The sequence below is a fragment of the Narcine bancroftii genome, chromosome 6, assembly GCF_036971445.1.
Source record: "Narcine bancroftii isolate sNarBan1 chromosome 6, sNarBan1.hap1, whole genome shotgun sequence".
Classification (NCBI taxonomy): domain Eukaryota; kingdom Metazoa; phylum Chordata; class Chondrichthyes; order Torpediniformes; family Narcinidae; genus Narcine; species Narcine bancroftii.
In genome coordinates, this window is record NC_091474.1 from 64,937,536 (window position 1) to 64,956,116 (window position 18,581).

The 18,581-nt window shown below is 47.6% G+C and overlaps 1 protein-coding gene across 1 annotated transcript in view; it reads right to left on the reverse strand.

Annotated features, from left to right (window-relative positions):
* Positions 1–18,581, reverse strand: part of nid1a (nidogen 1a) — a 135,529-nt gene that overhangs the window by 105,814 nt on the left and 11,134 nt on the right. The window contains exons 4-7 of the mRNA XM_069885171.1: positions 10,532–10,917; positions 9,663–9,812; positions 7,627–7,878; positions 495–695 (exon numbers count right to left, since the gene is read on the reverse strand). Coding sequence (XP_069741272.1) covers positions 495–695; positions 7,627–7,878; positions 9,663–9,812; positions 10,532–10,917 — 989 coding nt within the window. The remainder of the gene's footprint in view (positions 1–494; positions 696–7,626; positions 7,879–9,662; positions 9,813–10,531; positions 10,918–18,581) is intronic.

The window sequence follows — 18,581 nt, forward strand, 5'->3', positions numbered from 1 at the left end:
AGGACAGAATCCTTCTGATCCTTGCTTCCCACCTTGTCGGCCTCTGCGTCTGACAGGTTAGCCTCCAACACTTCTGCCAATTTATCTTGATCCCACCACCCGTCGCATCTTCCCCATACCAATCCCTAATTCATTGCAACATGCATCAAGATACAGCAAGAAGGTTTGCTTTACTAAAGTCCGCATAGACCAACATCCAGTGCGTTCCCCTCATCAATCACCTTGGGCACCTCTTCCAAAAACAATCACTCTCTGTGGCAGAAACTGAAAATATAGAGCATAAAACAGTGAAAATACACACCAGAAGGTGCATGAAAAGGATAGGACACTTATGACCAATTCCTTGGTAAACTTGGAAGTGAAGGAATTTTTATTCCAAATGTACAATTTTCTTTCACTTTTATAAATTCCTTGAAACACTGTTTTTTAAACAACAGTGCTCAGTGAACTCGCCCAAAGCAGGGACCTTTAAGGAGTCCCCTCCATTTACTGACCTGAGCTCGAATAGTGGTACAGCTCATTGTAAGGCTCGATATGCACTGTCGACTCTTCCGGTATTTCAGGCACCCGCCCTTCTAGAGTGGTAGCAATCGTGAGGTGGTTATGCTCATCGATCCCGCTGAACTGTTGGTCAATCGTCAGCTGCTCATTACCAGGTGAGAAGGTCACCTCTGCCCAGCGTCGGAATTCACCACCTGGTCAAAAAGGGAAACAAGATACCATCCAGGGCACAACTTAATGCCAGACACAGTTTCACTACAATGGGAGACCCAACATTTCAGTAGCCCTTTTAACTGGAGGGTAACTGGTATTAATAAAAATCTAACCTTGAGCCTTCTGGATATGACATTAGAAACTATGCCCAAGGACTTGATAAAAGAGGTGGCCTTTGAGCGGAGCTTAACTTCAGAGCTTTTGCCCCTGACAACTCAATACACGAAACAACTGAGGAAATTATAAAAATAGAGGAAGCGTGCCCTGAATGGGTAGCTGCAGATTTCATGGGGCATTGCAAGGCCGTAGAAAGGTCAAGACTCGAAAGAGATGATGGTATTTGAACACTGAGAAGAAATTTAAATCAGGATGGATCAGGAGCCAATGCAGGAACAAAACATGTACAATTTCAGACTGGTCGTGACAGAACACTACAATTCTGAAGTCCCCCAGAAAGGTCTGGATTCGGTTAATATGGTTAACATATGTCTTCATCCACATGTTCAAGGCTCCCAAATGGTTTTAGTAACAAACAATAGCTTATCATTTCTGCAAACATTTCAGTTGCCAAAAGGATTTCCATGAGGATTTTACAAATTAAATCACAAGATCACACAAATGTTTGAGGTCCCTTCTGTGTTATTTAGGAATTTGTAAAACCTGGCAGAGCAAATTATTCTCATCCTCAACGCGGTGTAAGAAATCGTACAGGCCTCCAAGTGATTGACAGAAACGCCTTCTGATAAAGATTTGATACAACATTCAATGTTAAACTGAGGGGATTATTAAAGCAAGGAGCTACTAAATTTTGGAATGCATAGCTACAGATACCATGGATCAAGGAGTGTTCATACCACTGTGAACCCATCACGATGGCCCACACTTTTAAGGAACAAACAAGCGTACAAATTAGGAACAGGAATGGGCCACTAGGCTCCTCTCTTCAGTAAGATTTTGGCTGATCTTACTGCACCCTCAACCCCATAATGATGCCTCCCACAGAAACCTTTTACCTTGGTTATCCTGCCTTTAAAAAATTCAAAGACAACACTTTTCTTTGACAAAGGGAATGTCAAAATGCAAACACCCTAATAATAATTTGCCTCATTTCCATCTTAAATGAGCTATGCCATTCTTTTTTTTTAAAAAAAGTGACCCCCTAGTTCTAAATTCTCCCACAATAGAAAACCTCTTCGCTGGATCTACCCTGTCATAACAGTTCAGGTCCTTACACGTTCAATCCAATTTGCTCCTATTCTTCTCAACTCCAGAGGTTTTCCTCACAAGACAATGCACCAGCCAGGTAAATCTTGTTTGACTGCTGGCAATGCACTTCACAATCTTCCTCAAATGAGACCATTTCAGTGCACTTGCTACTGGCTTGGCTCTCCTTAAGTTGAGGAATCCATATCAGATCAGACCAGTCAATTGACTTCAAAAGGAACACAGGATAGACATGATGACACCTCCACGAACAGAGGAGTTCAAAACGACGAACTATAGTCCAAAAAAACTTCCAGGGGAAACTTAAATTTCTCATTGCGTTGAGAACAAAGGTTCAAGTGGGGTTGAGATAATTGGCACAAGTAAGAAAACAACAGGAGAAGCTTTTTAAGAAATGGTGAACGGTTAGTCAAGGTGGAGCAGAAAGAGGATCATACAGGACAGACAGACCACTGGAGACACGAAGCAGGAAGCCTTCGCTGCATACACCTCAACTTTTTAAGTAATTTGAAGACGAAAGAATAAGAAAATTATTTCTTCCAATCAGAGGATCCTACAGAGAAGAATTTCGGCAAGACTATTAAGCAGAGATGTTGGAAATAACTTTTGTAGAATGCAATAGCTCTTCCACAAAAAAGCTTCCTTGCCTGGGGTTAATGGATACCAAAAGTCCATCAGTCTCTTTTTGAAGTTAGGATTGGATGTCATGGGTTATGAAATGCTGCAAAAATTAATCATTACCATAATGTGATAATAATTAACTGACTTCTGACGGCCAAGTTATGGGATAGGGAATCGAAGAAAGATACGGGTATACCCCACTTTACGAAACCAGAGCGTTCCTAAGAAACCTTTTGTAAGCTGAAATGACGTAAAGCGAAGACCCATTCACTACTATTGAAGGCTATTTTCATGAAAGCGAATACGTAAAATGGGGAAAAACTGTACATGAAATTATGAGGCAGGTCAGTGGAGCAACTTGCTCAAATTTGAGGAATTAGAATGAACCATTCTGGCCACGTGCCCAAATTCAACCCGCCCTGCTGCGGAAACAAAATATATCCAGATAACTCCGCTTGCTCCACCTCCCACCACATCACTGCTCCAGGATTGACCAAAAAGCCCCCGATGGCCAACACAGAGCAAGAACCAAGATCAGAGTGTAGGTAGAAGAATGAGAATCTCGTTGCTGCGGTGCGGCAAGTAGGCCGATGCGATCTAAATATTTCCAACAAACAATCCGAAGAGCGATCGAGAAATAATTAATGTTTGTAAAAAATAGAACAGTAGTTTTATATAATTTATCACTCTTTTTTTCCCGAAGGTGCCTCAAGTTCCAAACAGGGTAGAACGTTAACTGCATCACTGCAATTTTTTTCCCCATCTGGTTGTTGTGTTTCTCAAGTGAGACAACAGTTCTAGCATATCTCCAGCATGCCTGGTTTCATAATTTTAAACAGGGGAAAAAAAAATCAAGTGATTTGACATCTGCACCAGGATATGCTAACAATCCCGAGAACATCTGAATCATAGTCCAATAACCGAGGCAAGGTTGGTGTAGCGGTTTAGTGCAAAGCCTTTACTGCGCCAGTGATTGGGACTGGGGTTCGAATCCTGCACTGTCTGTAGAGTTTGTATGTTCTCCCTGCATCGGTTTTCCCTGGGGGCTCCGGTTTCCTCCCACCATTTGAAACGTACCAGGGGGTGTAGGTTAATTGGGTGGCACGGACTCGTGGGCTGAAATGAACCTTTGAAATTTAAATCAACAGTCTGCAGATCCCACAAAACAGGATGCAATCAATTTTTAAATTTTTTTTGAAAAGAATAAGAAAATTAACTTGACCTCATCATTTCTGACATATGGAACACCAACAAAGTTGCACCACCTCCCATAACATGTGGCATCTGTCAACATCCAATCAGCTCTGCTGAAAAATCGTCATTGGCTTCCTTTCCTTGTTTGAAATCCGAAACACTCTCCTCCAAGTCTTCATCTATCATCACATGCTCAACAGTTGCTTACAACTGTTGCTAAATTACCCACTAATCGCTCCGTCCATTTTCATCTCCAGCTATGTCGTCCTCCTCTGCATTTCTGTTTGGAGCTCAGAGATCATCAGTTTGATCAGTTTCGACAGAAACTGAACTGGAGGTGTTTATTTCCGCAGAATTTACGTCTCAGAAATCAAGGAGAAACCCAGAAAATACAAGGAATTTCAAACCTTGGAATGTTGCAGATCAATGCAAGCTTTTTTTTCCCCCTGAATGGCCTGATCAATTAGCGTTTATTTCAGCAAATGGGTGGCACGTAATGCAGATAGAAGTCGCTGACTCACAGCTAAAAATAGTTCAGTTCCGACCTCTGATACCCTCTTCCCTGTGACTGCATGGTCTCTGCCGGGTGTTCCCATTTCCTCCAAAAAACAGAGGGGCTATTTGGGGGGGGGCCTGCTGTAAATTCCCCAGACCAACGAAACACAGAGGTAAGTGGGAGAGTTTTAGGACAATTGTTTGGAAATAGTGGATAATAAAACAGATGGAGGTTGGACAAGTGTGAATGTGGCTGCTCGACAGTTGGTGAAGATTGAGAAAGTCGAAGGAACACCCATTTCCATGCTGTATCCCCCCATGACTCCAACTTCTCATCCTTCTCCAACACTGTTTCTTCATCAATGGCACGGACCCCGACCCCACACCCTGACTGCTCACTGCCCTCGCACTCTCTCCATGACTGCACACTACTCCCTGACCCCGACGGTGCAGTGACCCTGCCTCAATCCCCATGGCACGTCGCCCCTGACCCCTCGCCCCGATGCCCTCGCCCCAATGCCACACTACCCGACTCCTCGCCCTGACGGCATGCTGCCCCCAACCCCTTGCCTCCTCAGCACAATGCTCCAAACCCTCGCCCCAACAGCACACCACCCTCACCAGGATGGCATATCATACCATGTACCCCGACCCCCTTACCCCGATGGCAAAGTCCCGTGCAACTCTTACCCTGATGGTATACCATCCCGTGCACCCCAACCCCCTTACCCTGATCGTATATCATACGATGTACCTAGACCCCTTACCCTGATGGCGTACCACCCTGTGCACCCCAACCCTGTTACCCTGATGGTACACCATATCATGTACCCGACACCCTTACCCTGATGGCGTACCATCCCGTGTACCCCGACCCCCTCACCCTGATGGTGTACCGTCCCATGCACCCTGACCCCCTCACTCTACCATGAATCCTGACCCTTTACCCTGGTGGTGCAATGTATCACATTTCTGATCTTGTTCAGTTTTCAGTGTTCACATTCACTTTCAAACCAAGTTTCCGGCTTCCATTATTGGAATGGTGCCCATGCCTATCAAACTCTTATCGTGGAGAAGCTGTTGCTGTCTAATTGAAGAAACAGATATCCCCTTTGCAAGCTGCAGAAGTTCCATGGCTCATGACCCACAAGTCTGAAACTCAGGAAAACAGCTTTTCTAATCCTCTTAAGATATCCAACATTGAATGTCATTGAGAAACAAGATAGATAATCAAGGGATACAACAACCAAAACACAAAAGGTGGGTTTTGAGCAGGTTCTTTAATGTAAATAAACAACCCAGGGCACTTCACACAATCAGATAAAATTTGACATGGAGTGATAAGTAGAAAAGCTGAGTTAAACTTTCCCAAAGACTTGGGGTTGAAGGAGCGTGATGAAAAGGAAAAGCTGGTAGAGGCAGAGAAGGTGAGGAAAATTCCTCAGCTTGGAGAGCTGAAACCACAACTGCGAGAGTTTGAGAAACTCAAAGGTTTTTTTAAAATTAATGCACAAAAGCCTGCTCGCGCTTCAAAATAAAAGGCGGATTTATCGTTTATGCTGAGGTCTGAAAAGGCGGATCGCACAGCCCTTTTATATAGCCTAGAGCAGCGCGCCGGCTTCCCGGGGCAAAAGGGGGTGGGATGGGTAGCACAGCAGGGGCAAAAGGGGGTGGGATGGGTAGCACAGCAGGGGCAAAAGGGGGTGGGATGGGTAGCACAGCAGGGGCAAAAGGGGGTGGGATGGGTAGCACAGCAGGGGCAAAAGGGGGTGGGATGGGTAGCACAGCAGGGGCAAAAGGGGGTGGGATGGGTAGCACAGCAGGGGCAAAAGGGGGTGGGATGGGTAGCACAGCAGGGGCAAAAGGGGGTGGGATGGGTAGCACAGCAAGGGCAAAAGGGGGTGGGATGGGTAGCACAGCAGGGGCAAAAGGGGGTGGGATGGGTAGCACAGCAGGGGCAAAAGGGGGTGGGATGGGTAGCACAGCAGGGGCAAAAGGGGGTGGGATGGGTAGCACAGCAGGGGCAAAAGGGGGTGGGATGGGTAGCACAGCAGGGGCAAAAGGGGATGGGATGGGTAGCACAGCAGGGGCAAAAGGGGGTGGGATGGGTAGCACAGCAAGGGCAAAAGGGGGTGGGATGGGTAGCACAGCAGGGGCAAAAGGGGGTGGGATGGGTAGCACAGCAGGGGCAAATGGGGGTGGGATGGGTAGCACAGCAGGGGCAAAAGGGGGTGGGATGGGTAGCACAGCAGGGGCAAAAGGGGGTGGGATGGGTAGCACAGCAGTGGCCACCCTGTGACAGCCCCGCCACCCCGCTGCCTGACAGACCCCCCCACCTTGCTCCCCAGCTCCTCCATATTCCCCCCGCCCCTCCCCTCCACTCCCCCCCCTCCTCCACTCCCCCCCTCCCTCCCTCTCCTCCACTCCCCCCTCCCTCCCTCTCCTCCACTCCCCCCTCCCTCCCTCTCCTCCACTCCCCCTCCCTCCCTCTCCTCCACTCCCCCTCCCTCCCTCTCCTCCACTCCCCCTCCTTCCCTCTCCTCCACTCCCCCTCCTTCCCTCTCCTCCACTCCCCCTCCCTCCCTCTCCTCCACTCCCCCCTCCCTCCCTCTCCTCCACTCCCCCTCCCTCCCTCTCCTCCACTCCCCCCTCCCTCCCTCTCCTCCACTCCCCCCTCCCTCCCTCCCTCTCCTCCACTCCCCCCTCCCTCCCTCCCTCTCCTCCACTCCCCCCTCCCTCCCTCTCCTCCACTCCCCCTCCCTCCCTCTCCTCCACTCCCCCTCCCTCCCTCTCCTCCACTCCCCCTCCCTCCCTCTCCTCCACTCCCCCTCCCTCCCTCCCTCTCCTCCACTCCCCCCTCCCTCCCTCTCCTCCACTCCCCCCTCCCTCCCTCTCCTCCACTCCCCCCTCCCTCCCTCTCCTCCATTCCCCCCTCCCTCCCTCTCCTCCATTCCCTCCTCCCTCTTGCCCCATTTCCCCCCTATCAGCCCCACGCCAATCCTACCACCCCGCTCCTCTCTGACAACCCTATTGCCCCACTGTACGCCAGGAGCTGGGGGTGGCGCGGAGTGAGCGAGCGCAGCCTGACAGCTCCACCGTCCACTCTGTGATAGTGGGGTGACGGGCTGTCAGTGCGACATCAGTCATCTTACTTTCCTGTTTCAGCGGCAATCCTTTTACACAGGAGATGGAGTGACTTCACTCCACCTTGGACACTTCCACCCTTGGCGGAGGGAACCCGGATCACCAATTCGCCTTTGGACTTTTTAATGCAGTTAAGTGGAGTGGTTTAAAGGCAATCCACTAAATTTCACTATAAAAGGGCCTTAAAACCAACACTATATCATTTTTTCACAATGAGCAGCAGAAATGACTTACCAACAATACTGAATCCATTTTCATAGTTGGGTTGCTCCAAAGCAAACATCCAACCAATAGTACTTCCAATTGAGGACAACGGTAGCAGAGACCACCCCACTGCTACTGGTATTCTACTTATTGCTGTATACGACCGCCCATCGTTAACTACCACATACGAATGAAGGTCGATGTTCTCAAACTGGACGGGCACTGGGTTCGTTCCGACAAAGATCTTCCCATTCACTTTCCCATTGACACGCTGTGGGGTCCCTGATAAAACAAAACAAAGCAACCTGTAGGATACTGTGGCGTTGAATCTGTTTAGCAGAGGAACTTAAAGGGAATTTTATTTTAAAATGATTCTGATGCACAAATCATTGTCAAAACGAGCATAAAAGAAAACCATTTACATCCTGGCTACAATCAATCCAAGTGAGACAGCAGAATGAGGGGGATGCAGTGATGGGGCCAGGAATGGGAGCAATAATGGATCCAGTGCTTTTTCCCCATCCGATGTTGTTCAGCGATCTCTGCTGGGCAAGACAAAGTGCATAATGGCTCAAGGTTCCTTTTATGGTCATGACAAAATACATTAAAAATTTAATGTTGTACTTCTGTCTGCCATAAGGTAAGCAAAGAGTCGCCGTCAGCGTTGCACAACGCACCCAACCATCAGAGAAATAGAACCAAGAGACACTCCCTTCAGAGACACTAGTGCTTGTGGATTTGCCTCCAATGCTAATGCAGAGTCCTATTCATACCATTGGCAACACAAGGTCCAGGTCCAAATCTCTGATACGATCAGGAGGCCTTCACCGCCCAAGGCTCTTTGTGCCCTCAACACCCTCTCCAGTTCCAATACTTGGTTCCACGAGCGAGTCTCCAACAGCTTGCAGCAACATGGGTCCTTGGACTGCATCGCCAGCAGCCCGCGTGGGCCCTTCAGCCGCTGAGCCCCTCGCTGCTCCACTTCTGTGGTCACCGTCCTGAAGGGTCATCTCCTCTGCTTCTCTTTCTCAACTGGGGGTGTTTCCCCCCCTTTGTTTCTGGTGCCCAGCATCAGTCTGCTGCTCCTCCATAGTCTGCTCTTCTCGAGGCCGCTGCCAAGCACTGGTGTCGCCGTCTTGGGCACGGACCCAGGAGATTGCAGGATTTTCATTGAAAGACACCATTAGCTACTTTAACAGGCCGTTTGAAGCCTGTTCAATGCTTCTGGCATAAGAAGCTGGTGGATGGACCCCTTGGAGCAGCACTGTGTTTCCAGTCCCCTGCTCTCCTGGGTCTACACCAGTGGCAGTGCTGCCCTTGCAGCAGCTCTGCCATTTATGTACTGAATGATAGATGGGGACGGGACAGCCTAGGGTCAAGTGCAGGCAGATTTATTTTAATTTGGCATCATGTTTGGTGCGGACATTGTGCTCTGATGGGTCCGTTCTGTGCTGTACTGCTCCATGCCCTATGTCAGTACAGATCAGCTGCAACTTGATTGGAACAAGCTAAAATGTATTGATTGGCTGATTTTCGGCTCCAATATTACATTAAGATCAAGTAACTTGAGTTCTCAGCAAAGAGCTGGAGGTCACCTTTTCAACCAGTGGCTTCCAAACATCTTCTTTCCACTCGCATACCACCTGAAGATGCTCTGTGGTTAGTAAGGGGTTGGTTAAGGTGAGTGGGAAGGGAAGGTTGAGAATCTCTGCTTTAGACCTAATTGTTACAGAAATATTTTGCTTGAGAAAAATTGTCATTGGCCCATTTCCTTTGGAGTTCTGAAACCGTGCACATAATGAGTCAAGGAGAGACGATCAACTTAAAGTGGAATGTGAGTGGAACGAAAAAAAGTTTGAAAACCACTGTTTTAAACAGTCCTCTTGCTTCAGAAAAAAAATGAAATCCTCTCCAGCCACCATTCAGAAATCAAACAGCATCACAATCCCCCTTCGTGTACTGAGATCCAGTGAAAGGACGCAACGTTTACCACCAGCTTGGAAATTTCTTGTTAAGTAACTCAGCTTTCTGGGCTGCAGTGATGAATCAAAATCAAGCTGTCTCACCCTCAGCGACGCACTGTTTGCCATTGCCATAATATCCGGGATTACAATGACAGCAGAAGCCTGCCACATAGTCTCTGCACTGGCCGTGGATGGAGCAGACGTGATGGTTGACACTGCACCTCTGTTGCCTCTCCGTATTGTACAAGAACACTGGCAAAGAAAAAAAACCCACTTTAGCAGCAGTTTCTCAACAGTTTCAGCTCATTTCAGTAGCTGGAAGCAGATCAGAAGGTCAATCAACATAAACAGTCATTGGGGGAAATTTTGGTCTCTTGAACCCACTCAAAGAGAAATGTTATCCCAAAATTCTTAAAAGTTTGCAATACGCAAACGGGAAATAACTCAGCAGGTCACTCGTCGTCCATTGGAAATAAAGGGTATCCAAAGTTTTGGGCCTGGGTCCTTCGTTAACTAAGACCCTGACCCGCTGAGTTTCTCCGGCATGTCTGTATATTGCATTCAACCCCAGCATCTGCATCAACTCCATTCTTAAAATATAGAAAACAAACAAGAGCTGAGGGATTTCATTGCTTATTAATGTTCTAAGAAAGTTTCAAGTCAGGAACTAAAACACCTTAAAAACAAGTCACGATACAGTATACATTGCTTGCTTTAACACTTTATTCCATGCAATTGGAAGGATCAAAACATTTTTTTTTGCAAGGTTAATGGAGCAGTGGCTTAGTTGCTTTATTGTCTGTGACAATTTGCAACACTTATCTCATTCACCGTAGTGCTTTGTTCTGCACATCATTAACAGCAAGTGGTGTGCACTCATCTAACAGTCAATTGCAAAATGTACAATGATTCAACAGAACATCTTGAAACTTCTGTGAAAATTAACAAAGAGACTCTCAATATTTCCATACCGTTTCCAGTGATGTCCATTTCTGTATCTGACAACTCGACTGTGTGATGCTGAATCAGAGAATGATGGAACTGGACTGGTTTCACGGAGAACACTGGAACCTGCTCCACAAAGTGTGGCTCCTCTGGACTCTGCTGTGAAATTGACCTGTAGGCTACCACGGTTTCAACTTTCTTTTCTTCTTCGGGGGAATCGTAATCCTGGTCTGTCCCGTTCTCAACTATATCAAGAAACGGGCTGTCTTGGTTATCTGCACTTCCAGTACTGGAAGTGTTTTGAACAGGATCGCCGAAGCGCTGCGCCCTTCTTTTGGCAGGCAGGATGATGTGGTTCGAAGAGCTCCCAAGTTGGAATATCCAAACTCCACGTTCTCCAAAATTACCATCTCTATGAAAACAGATTTTGGGCAAACTTATGAGAAACAAACAAAGTAGATTCTGCCTTTACCCTTTGAAGCAGCACTTTACCCAAATAAGCTTGATTTTAAAAATTGTTCAAGTATAAGTTAATGTCAAACCGTGCATTATTAATAATTTGTTTGTTTCCCAATAAACTGACTCATTAAACAAATAGATTTAATTTTCAAATGAAAACCTGTCCACTCGATGAGCTCTAATTCGTGCTCTGACCCGAAGTTTTCAGTGTCAGGATATTCATCGGTTAGCCCCTTCCATTATGGTCCTGCCAATTCCCCCGTATCTCTACAATTATTTTTCCCCCCCCCAATCTTCATTGACATTATTTTCAAAATCTATTAAGAAACTGGCTTCCAACAAAAAAAAAATTCTGTCGTAGTTTTTAATTGCCACGACAATCTTTGGAGGTGGGTGAAAAAAGAAATGTCTTGTGTACTTGTTCTTCCTGCCAAGATTTATTTTGTAAAAAATTGCTTACTAAATATTTGTGCTTGTAGACTATTTATATTTCCTTGAATATTATTACTAATGTATAATTTGGTATCAAAGGCAAATACAGTAATTATACATCCTTCTTTCCTTGAACAATATTTCCTTGAATATTATAGGTACACAATCCTTTATCTGGACATTTAAAATCCTGAAAGATCCAAAAACCAGCACTTTTTTCCTGGTGTTGGTACAGCGGAGGGAGAGAGAGACAGCAGTGTGACTTGGGTGGGTGAGGCGGGGGGGAGGGGGGGGAAGAGAGATGGCAGTGCGACTCAGACGGGCGGGTGGGAGAGACAGCAGTGTGATTCGGGTGGGCGGGAGGGGGAGAGAGATGGCAGCGCGACTGGAAGGGGGTGGATACGGCAGCACAATTTGGGTAGGCTTTGTTCTGAAATCCAGAAAAATCTGAAATTCGGAACACGCTGTCCCCCAAGGGTTCCAGATAAAGGATTGTGTACCTGTATTTCTAATGTATAATCTGGTCTCAAAGGCAAATACAGTAATTATACATCCTTCTTTACATTAGGGTTCAAAATCTTCAAAACAGGTTTCACTCAAAAGCCTATCATCTCAAGATCAGCATTATTGGCAAGGATTTAATACATTTTCCCAATTTAGTTTAATTATTTTAGATTAACAAAATGAAAGAGTAGATTTCTCACAATTATTTTGTGAAAATTAGACCCAATATGTGTCCAAACTACATCTTTGAAAAGTGATCATCTCAAGTAGAGGGAGGGGTAATGTAAACAGTGAACACCAGTGGTCTCAGCTACATTCCCTGTGGAATACCACTTTCACAGACGGGGAAATGGGGGGGGGGGGGGCACCCCACCAACTTGCTTCTGTTATTATCTTCTCCTTTCCTGCTGACTCCTCCCAAGAGAGGTGACAAAATGGAGTGCATGTCAGGGCTTTGAAAACGACAGGATAAATGCCTTAAAAGTGCAATTGCTACTTTTTAAATTTCCTGCATACATAAACACATCTCACGCTACTTCCATTTCCCAGATCTTTAATGTAAACAGTGAACACAAGCCGCCTCAACCAGATTCCTTGTGGAAATGCCACTTCCTATCATTCATCAGTCTGAGGGTTGCTATGCTTAACCAGCTTTCCCTGCCCAGTGCTTCCCATTTTGAAGTCAGCTGAATACCCTTTATCTACTATAATTCTACATACTCCAATCTCAGTGCCATTTCGTGAAAATTTAAGCACATTAGACCTATTCACTATCTTTGCCGACACCATAAAGAATGATATGGTTCCGGTGAAACACGACTTCTTTTGAAGAAGTGACTGGTCTTCACTACGTTTCTCTATAACATTGCCGTGTGAAGACTCCATGATATTCCCAACCATCAGCTGTCAATGGCCCCTTGTATTTGTTCTACCTGTGCTTTTAAATGCAGCAATCACATTCGTTGGTTGCTGAAAGACGAGCGTCGTTTAACAACTTGGAGACTCTAATCTTTAGCCGTCCGATGGTTTGTTCACAGAGCACAACACAGTTGATGGATCAGAAGAATGAACCAAGTCGCTACATCTTTAACCTGAAGTATGGAATTATTTTATGCCCATCAGAGTTTCCGGTTGCAAACACATAACAAGAATATAACCGACTTCCTCAAACATATTCCAACGGTAAACTCTGGTTGATGTAACCTTGCCAAGTGAATGCAACCTTATCAGTCCCTCATCAAGACCACGTAACATTAAGTCCATGAACTGAACAGAATCAAATTGCTTATTGTAACATTACAAAGAGATACGTGAAAGAACTTTGTTTTGCATGCTATCTAGTCAAGTCAACCCATGTTGGAGTGTAACAGATAGTACAAAACAAAAGTGCAGTGTATTGTCTTAAAGACTAAAAGTTCAGTTGAAACCATGCAAGGGCAGGATCATTTTACTAATGAGAGGCCCATTCAATAGTGTGATAACAGCAGGGAAGAACATGTCCTTGAAACTGGTGTGTAACACACAAAAATAAACTCAGCAGGTCACACAACATCCATAGAAAGGCTGCCACCATTTCAAATCTGGGCTCCTTGTCCGGAATTGGACTGAGCAATTCCTGTAAACAAGCTGGTCCAGACACTTTCTAAAGTGCATCGATAAAAATTGGTAAGAAACTGCAGGCAGTGGGGACATTCTAAATTTCTAAAAATCTTTCAGTGTTGGAAGTGACCTGATAAGGACAGATACAAAATTATTCAACCATTTCACCATTTAGGCACGTCTTATTTTTATTTTACAAACACTTCATACTCCATTTTTATGCTCCGGTTTTTATTGCTCATGGTGCACCGAGAGACGAGAATTTGTCACGTGCCAAAGTACAATGGACTGATGTATCAAAATTCTTACTGAGTGTAGCCAAACAAGTATATTGTAGTTGGTACACCTGGAGTACACCAACTACCAGAGAGCACATTAAAATATCACCATTGGTTTATGTTTGGGGTACCCTGGAAGGTGTTTGGCAGGAAAGATAGGTGTTGGCTTTGAACTTCCATGTTGGATTTCAGGCTTCTGTACCTTCTGCCTGAAGGCAGCAGGAAGAGGTTGTGACCTGGATGCTGGCTGCCTGCTTGAGGCAGCATCTCACATGGATGTGTTCACCGGGAAGTCAGGGCATTTTGTGAGAATTTATCCTTGGTTCCAGTTTGACCTTTGTATCTTCTTTCATCCCAGCTTTTTGATGGTGTTCATTGAAAGATGCACGATAGCAGTGGCTGCAGACAGCTCAACAATTATGAAAGCGATGTTGCCAGCTTTGAGGTTTAACCAGCCTTACTGGGTATGGTTAATTAGAAATTTATGGACACCTACGTGCAATAGCACAGCATCAAAAACTTGAAAGTAATTACAGTGATTTATTCTGGAGCAAATCAAGGATTGCCAACTACTTTCATAGCAGAGGAAGTAGATTTAATAGCAGGAAGCACAAATTCAAAGAAAACATCCCTCATTGGTGGAGAGGGGTGGGGGGGGGGGGAAATCTTTGAACTGCGTCCAATCTTTAACACAAACAATTTCTAATTCGAGATACCAATGCAGTTTTGCAGGATATTCACTGTCCAGTATTTTTACCCACAAGAAATGCAGAAAAAAAAGGCAACCTCAACTTCAAAACAATGTGAAAGGTTACTACAATATTTTCTTAGTTTTTAAATCTCACACATTCACAAATGTTGGCTTTTCTCCAAATATGTAAAGGTCAATGATCAATAAAACTTAATCGAGTGCATTTTTCCTGGTACACAATTCTATCGTACAGGATCACAATCCTATCCGAGAACAAATGGAAGATGGGAACATCACCTCCCTCCAATTACAGACCATGAAAATAACATTAAATGGCTATATATGAGTGTCTATTCTGAACATACCCATTTATCTACCTATACGCACAAGCTAAGCTAAGCCATAGAATATAGCCAATAAAAACAAATTTATGCAAAAGTTCTGTTGGGAAGGTTCATTTCACACAAATGGTCCAGGAAAATGTTAGATAATGGAGTTGTGGTGCTTGCAGGAGCTGAAGGAAATCACTGCTGCCAGACCGATGGTCATTAACGACTGTTTTTATTCAAATTCAGCGCCTCCCTTTAAGGGCAGCGTGAGCTCAGACACCTGGTGCCTTGTGACATCATAATCGCTGCCCAGGGCGCACACTGGAGTCAGAGAGAAACCCTCTGACGACGCCATTTCCCCATGGCTGCCCCACCACGTGGCGATACGAGTGGGGCTGGTTCGCCACGAGGATGTGCGCCGCCACACAACCCCCCCCCCCAAGACCGGCTACGCGTCCTGTCGCTTTGGGGGCCAGCCCTCGCGCTTGGTCGTAGCCATCTGCACCGGCTGTGATAAGACCAAATGAGCAGCCTTTAAGCGGTCCACAGTAAACAGTTCTTCCCTGCCCCTACATCTAAAGTAAAAGACCCACCCGACCGCTGGAGAATCTGGTATGGCCCTTCATATGGGCGCTGCAGTGGGGCCCTCTCCGGATCAGCACAAATTGCACCAGATCCAGATCTTTCGGTTGGTGGAATGGTCGGGTGCCATGGTGCGATGGGGGCGGCAGGGTTAGGTTGCCCAGTCGTTTACAGAGATCTGCAAGCCTCTCACCTTTGTTGTGCATCGTCTCGGCCTCCGGGCCGAAGAATTCACCTGGCAGGGAGAGTGGCGTGCCGTAAACTATTTTTGCTGACGAGGCTTGCAGGTCCTCCTTGGGCGCTGTCCTAATCCCAAGGAGAACCCAGGGCAACTTGTCCACCCAGTCGGGGCCGGAAAGTCTTGCCATCAGAGCGGACTTAAGGTGTTGTTGGAACCTCTCTACCAACCCATTAGACTGTGGGTGGTAGGCCATGGTGTGGTGCAGTGTTACCCCATAAAGCCTTGCCAGCTGCAACCATAGTGTGGAGGTAAATTGGGCGCCTCTGTCGCTTGTGATGAGCACCGGAATGCTGAAACAAGGGGTTCACTGGCTAACCAGGGCTCTAGCACACGTCTTCGCTGACGGCTCACGGACTGGGATGGTTTCCGGCCACCTGGTTGCACTGTCCACTATGGTAAACAGGTACCGTGACTCCCTGGACACCAGCAAGGGGCGCACGGACATCCTCGTGGATATGCTGGAACCTCTGCATTGCCAAGTCGAAATGTTGAACAGGGGCCTGCGTGTGCCTGTGGACTTTAGACGTCTGGCACCTGATGTAGATGCAGGTTAGCACTGCCACCTCCTTCTTGAGGCCATGCCAGACGAATTGCTGTGCCACCATATGCACGGCAGTTTTTACTGAGGGGTCGGCAAAATTGTGGATAGAGCTGACAACCCTTGCCCTCCACTCCTGTGGGACTACTGGGCGTGGCGAGCTGGTGGAGGTGTCACAGAGTAGCGTCTGGGTGGAGTCAGGAAGCTGGATATCCTCGAGCTGGAGACCTGAGATGGCGGTCGGGAGAGTTTGAGTTTCGGTGTCGTGCTGCTGGGCCTGCGCTAGTTGCGCGTAGTCGAAGCCGGGAGCTAGTGTGCTGATGGCTGGGTGGGAGAGCGCATCCGCAACCACACTGTCCTTGCCCGCCCTGTGCCGGATGTCTGTCGTGAATTCAGACATGTAGGACAGGTGACGCTGTGGCCTGGCCAACCATGGGTCCTAGGCCAAAGCCAGAGCTTGGGTGAGGGGTTTGTGATCGGTAAAAACGGTGAAAATTCTGCCCTCCAAGAAGTATCTGAAGTGGTGGATGGCCAGGCACAGCGCCAGGAGCTCCCGGTCGAATGTACTGTATTTAAGTTCCGGCGGCCACAACTGCTTACTGAAAAAGGCCAGGGAGCACCACTGCCCGTCCAGCCACTGTTCCAGTACTCCCCCGACTGCCGTGGCGGAAGCGTCGACCGAGAGCACCGTGTGCATTTCCAGGAGCGGGTGCACCAACAAGGTCGCCTCTGCGAGGGCCTATTTCGTTGTGGTGAAGGCCTCGTCCGCCTCCTCCGACCAGGCCAAGGTCTTCTCTTGTCACGATCAGCGTGAAAAGTGGGTACATGATGCTGGCGGCATTGGGGATGAATCTCTGGTAAAAATTTACCATTCCCACAAATTCCTGCAGGCCCTTGAGGGAGGAGGGTTTGGGAAAATGCTGGAGAGCTGCCACTTTCTCCAGTGCCAGAGCTGCCCCAGACGCTGAGATGGTGTGCCCCACGAATTGTAATGTCTGTTTCCAAAACTGACATTTGGCCTTGTTGACCGCGAGGCCGAATTCTGCCAGCCGGGCAAACAGGGTACGCAGATGGACCTTGTGCTCTTCGCTGCTGCGGCTGGCTACCAGGATGTCATCTAGATAGATAAAGACAGAGTCCAAGTCCCTACCCATTGCGTCCATAAGGCGCTGGAACGTCTGGGCCGCGTTCTTCAACCCGAATGGCATCTGGATTTATTCGAACAAGCCGAAAGGAGTGATAATGGCAGTCTTTCCAACATCATCGGGATGTACTGGGATCTGGTGGTATCCGCGCACCAGACCGACTTTTGAAAAGAACTACGCATTGTGTAGGTTGGCCGCGAAGTGCTGTATATGGAGGACCAGGTACCTGTCTGGAGTCATGGCGTCGTTTAGCCGTCTGTAGTGTCCGCAGGGCCTCCAACCCCCTGATGACTTCAGGTCCATGTGCAGTGGCGCCACCCAAGCGCTGTCCAACCGCCAAATGATGCCCAGTACCTGGAGCCTAAAGAAATCCTCCTTTGCCTGTTTTAGCTTCTCCGGTGCCATCCGTCTGGCTCTGGCGTGCAGCGGGGGGCCTTTTGTGGCGATGTGATGAAAAACTCATTGGCGGGGGGAGGCAACATCGATGTGTGGCTCTAGGATGGCAGGGAACTTGCTGAGGATCTCGATGAACTCGTCTGTAGTGGTGGGTACCGTGGCGATTTTGGATCTATCGTCGTCTGCCGTGCCCAGGCGCACCGAGTGAAAGGTGCGGGTGTTGAGCAGCCTCCTGCCCGTCACATCCACCAGCAGACCGCAAGCCCTTAGAAAGTCAGCCCCTAACAGCGTGGTGCCCACTGAGGCCAGGATGAACCTCCAAGTGAACTTTTCATCCCCGATCTGTATCTGTGCCCTATGGGTGCCATAGGTCTTGATTGCGGAACCATTGGCAGCCCACAGGGTTCGACCGGGGGTCTAGATGCGAGTTTCCAGCGCTGTAAGGGGGAGGGCGCTCAGCTTGGCCCCAGTGTCCATAAGGAATCAGAGGCCTGTGGACTTGTCAGTGATGTAAAGGAGGTTGTTCGCGTGGCCAACTGTGGCCATCAACAGCGGATGGCCTGGCCGTTTCCCTGGAAGTCGCAGGGCTGGCGGCACTTGTGGGCTTTCACTCCCCAGCGCTGGTGATAAAGGCACCGTGTTGACTGGGTTCCCTCCAGCTTGTGCTTGGGGGTATCCTGGAGGCGGCGGGGCCTCGGCTTGGAGACTGGGCTGAGGGCTGCCTCGTTCTCCTGTTTTGCGTGCCAAAGGGCATCTGCCTGGGCTGCGGCTTTGCAAGGGTCAGAAAAGTCCTCTTCAGACATATGGAGCCAGATATCTTCTGGCATCTGTTCAAGGAACATCTGGCGCAAGAGAAAACACAGTTCATGATCCTCTGACAGG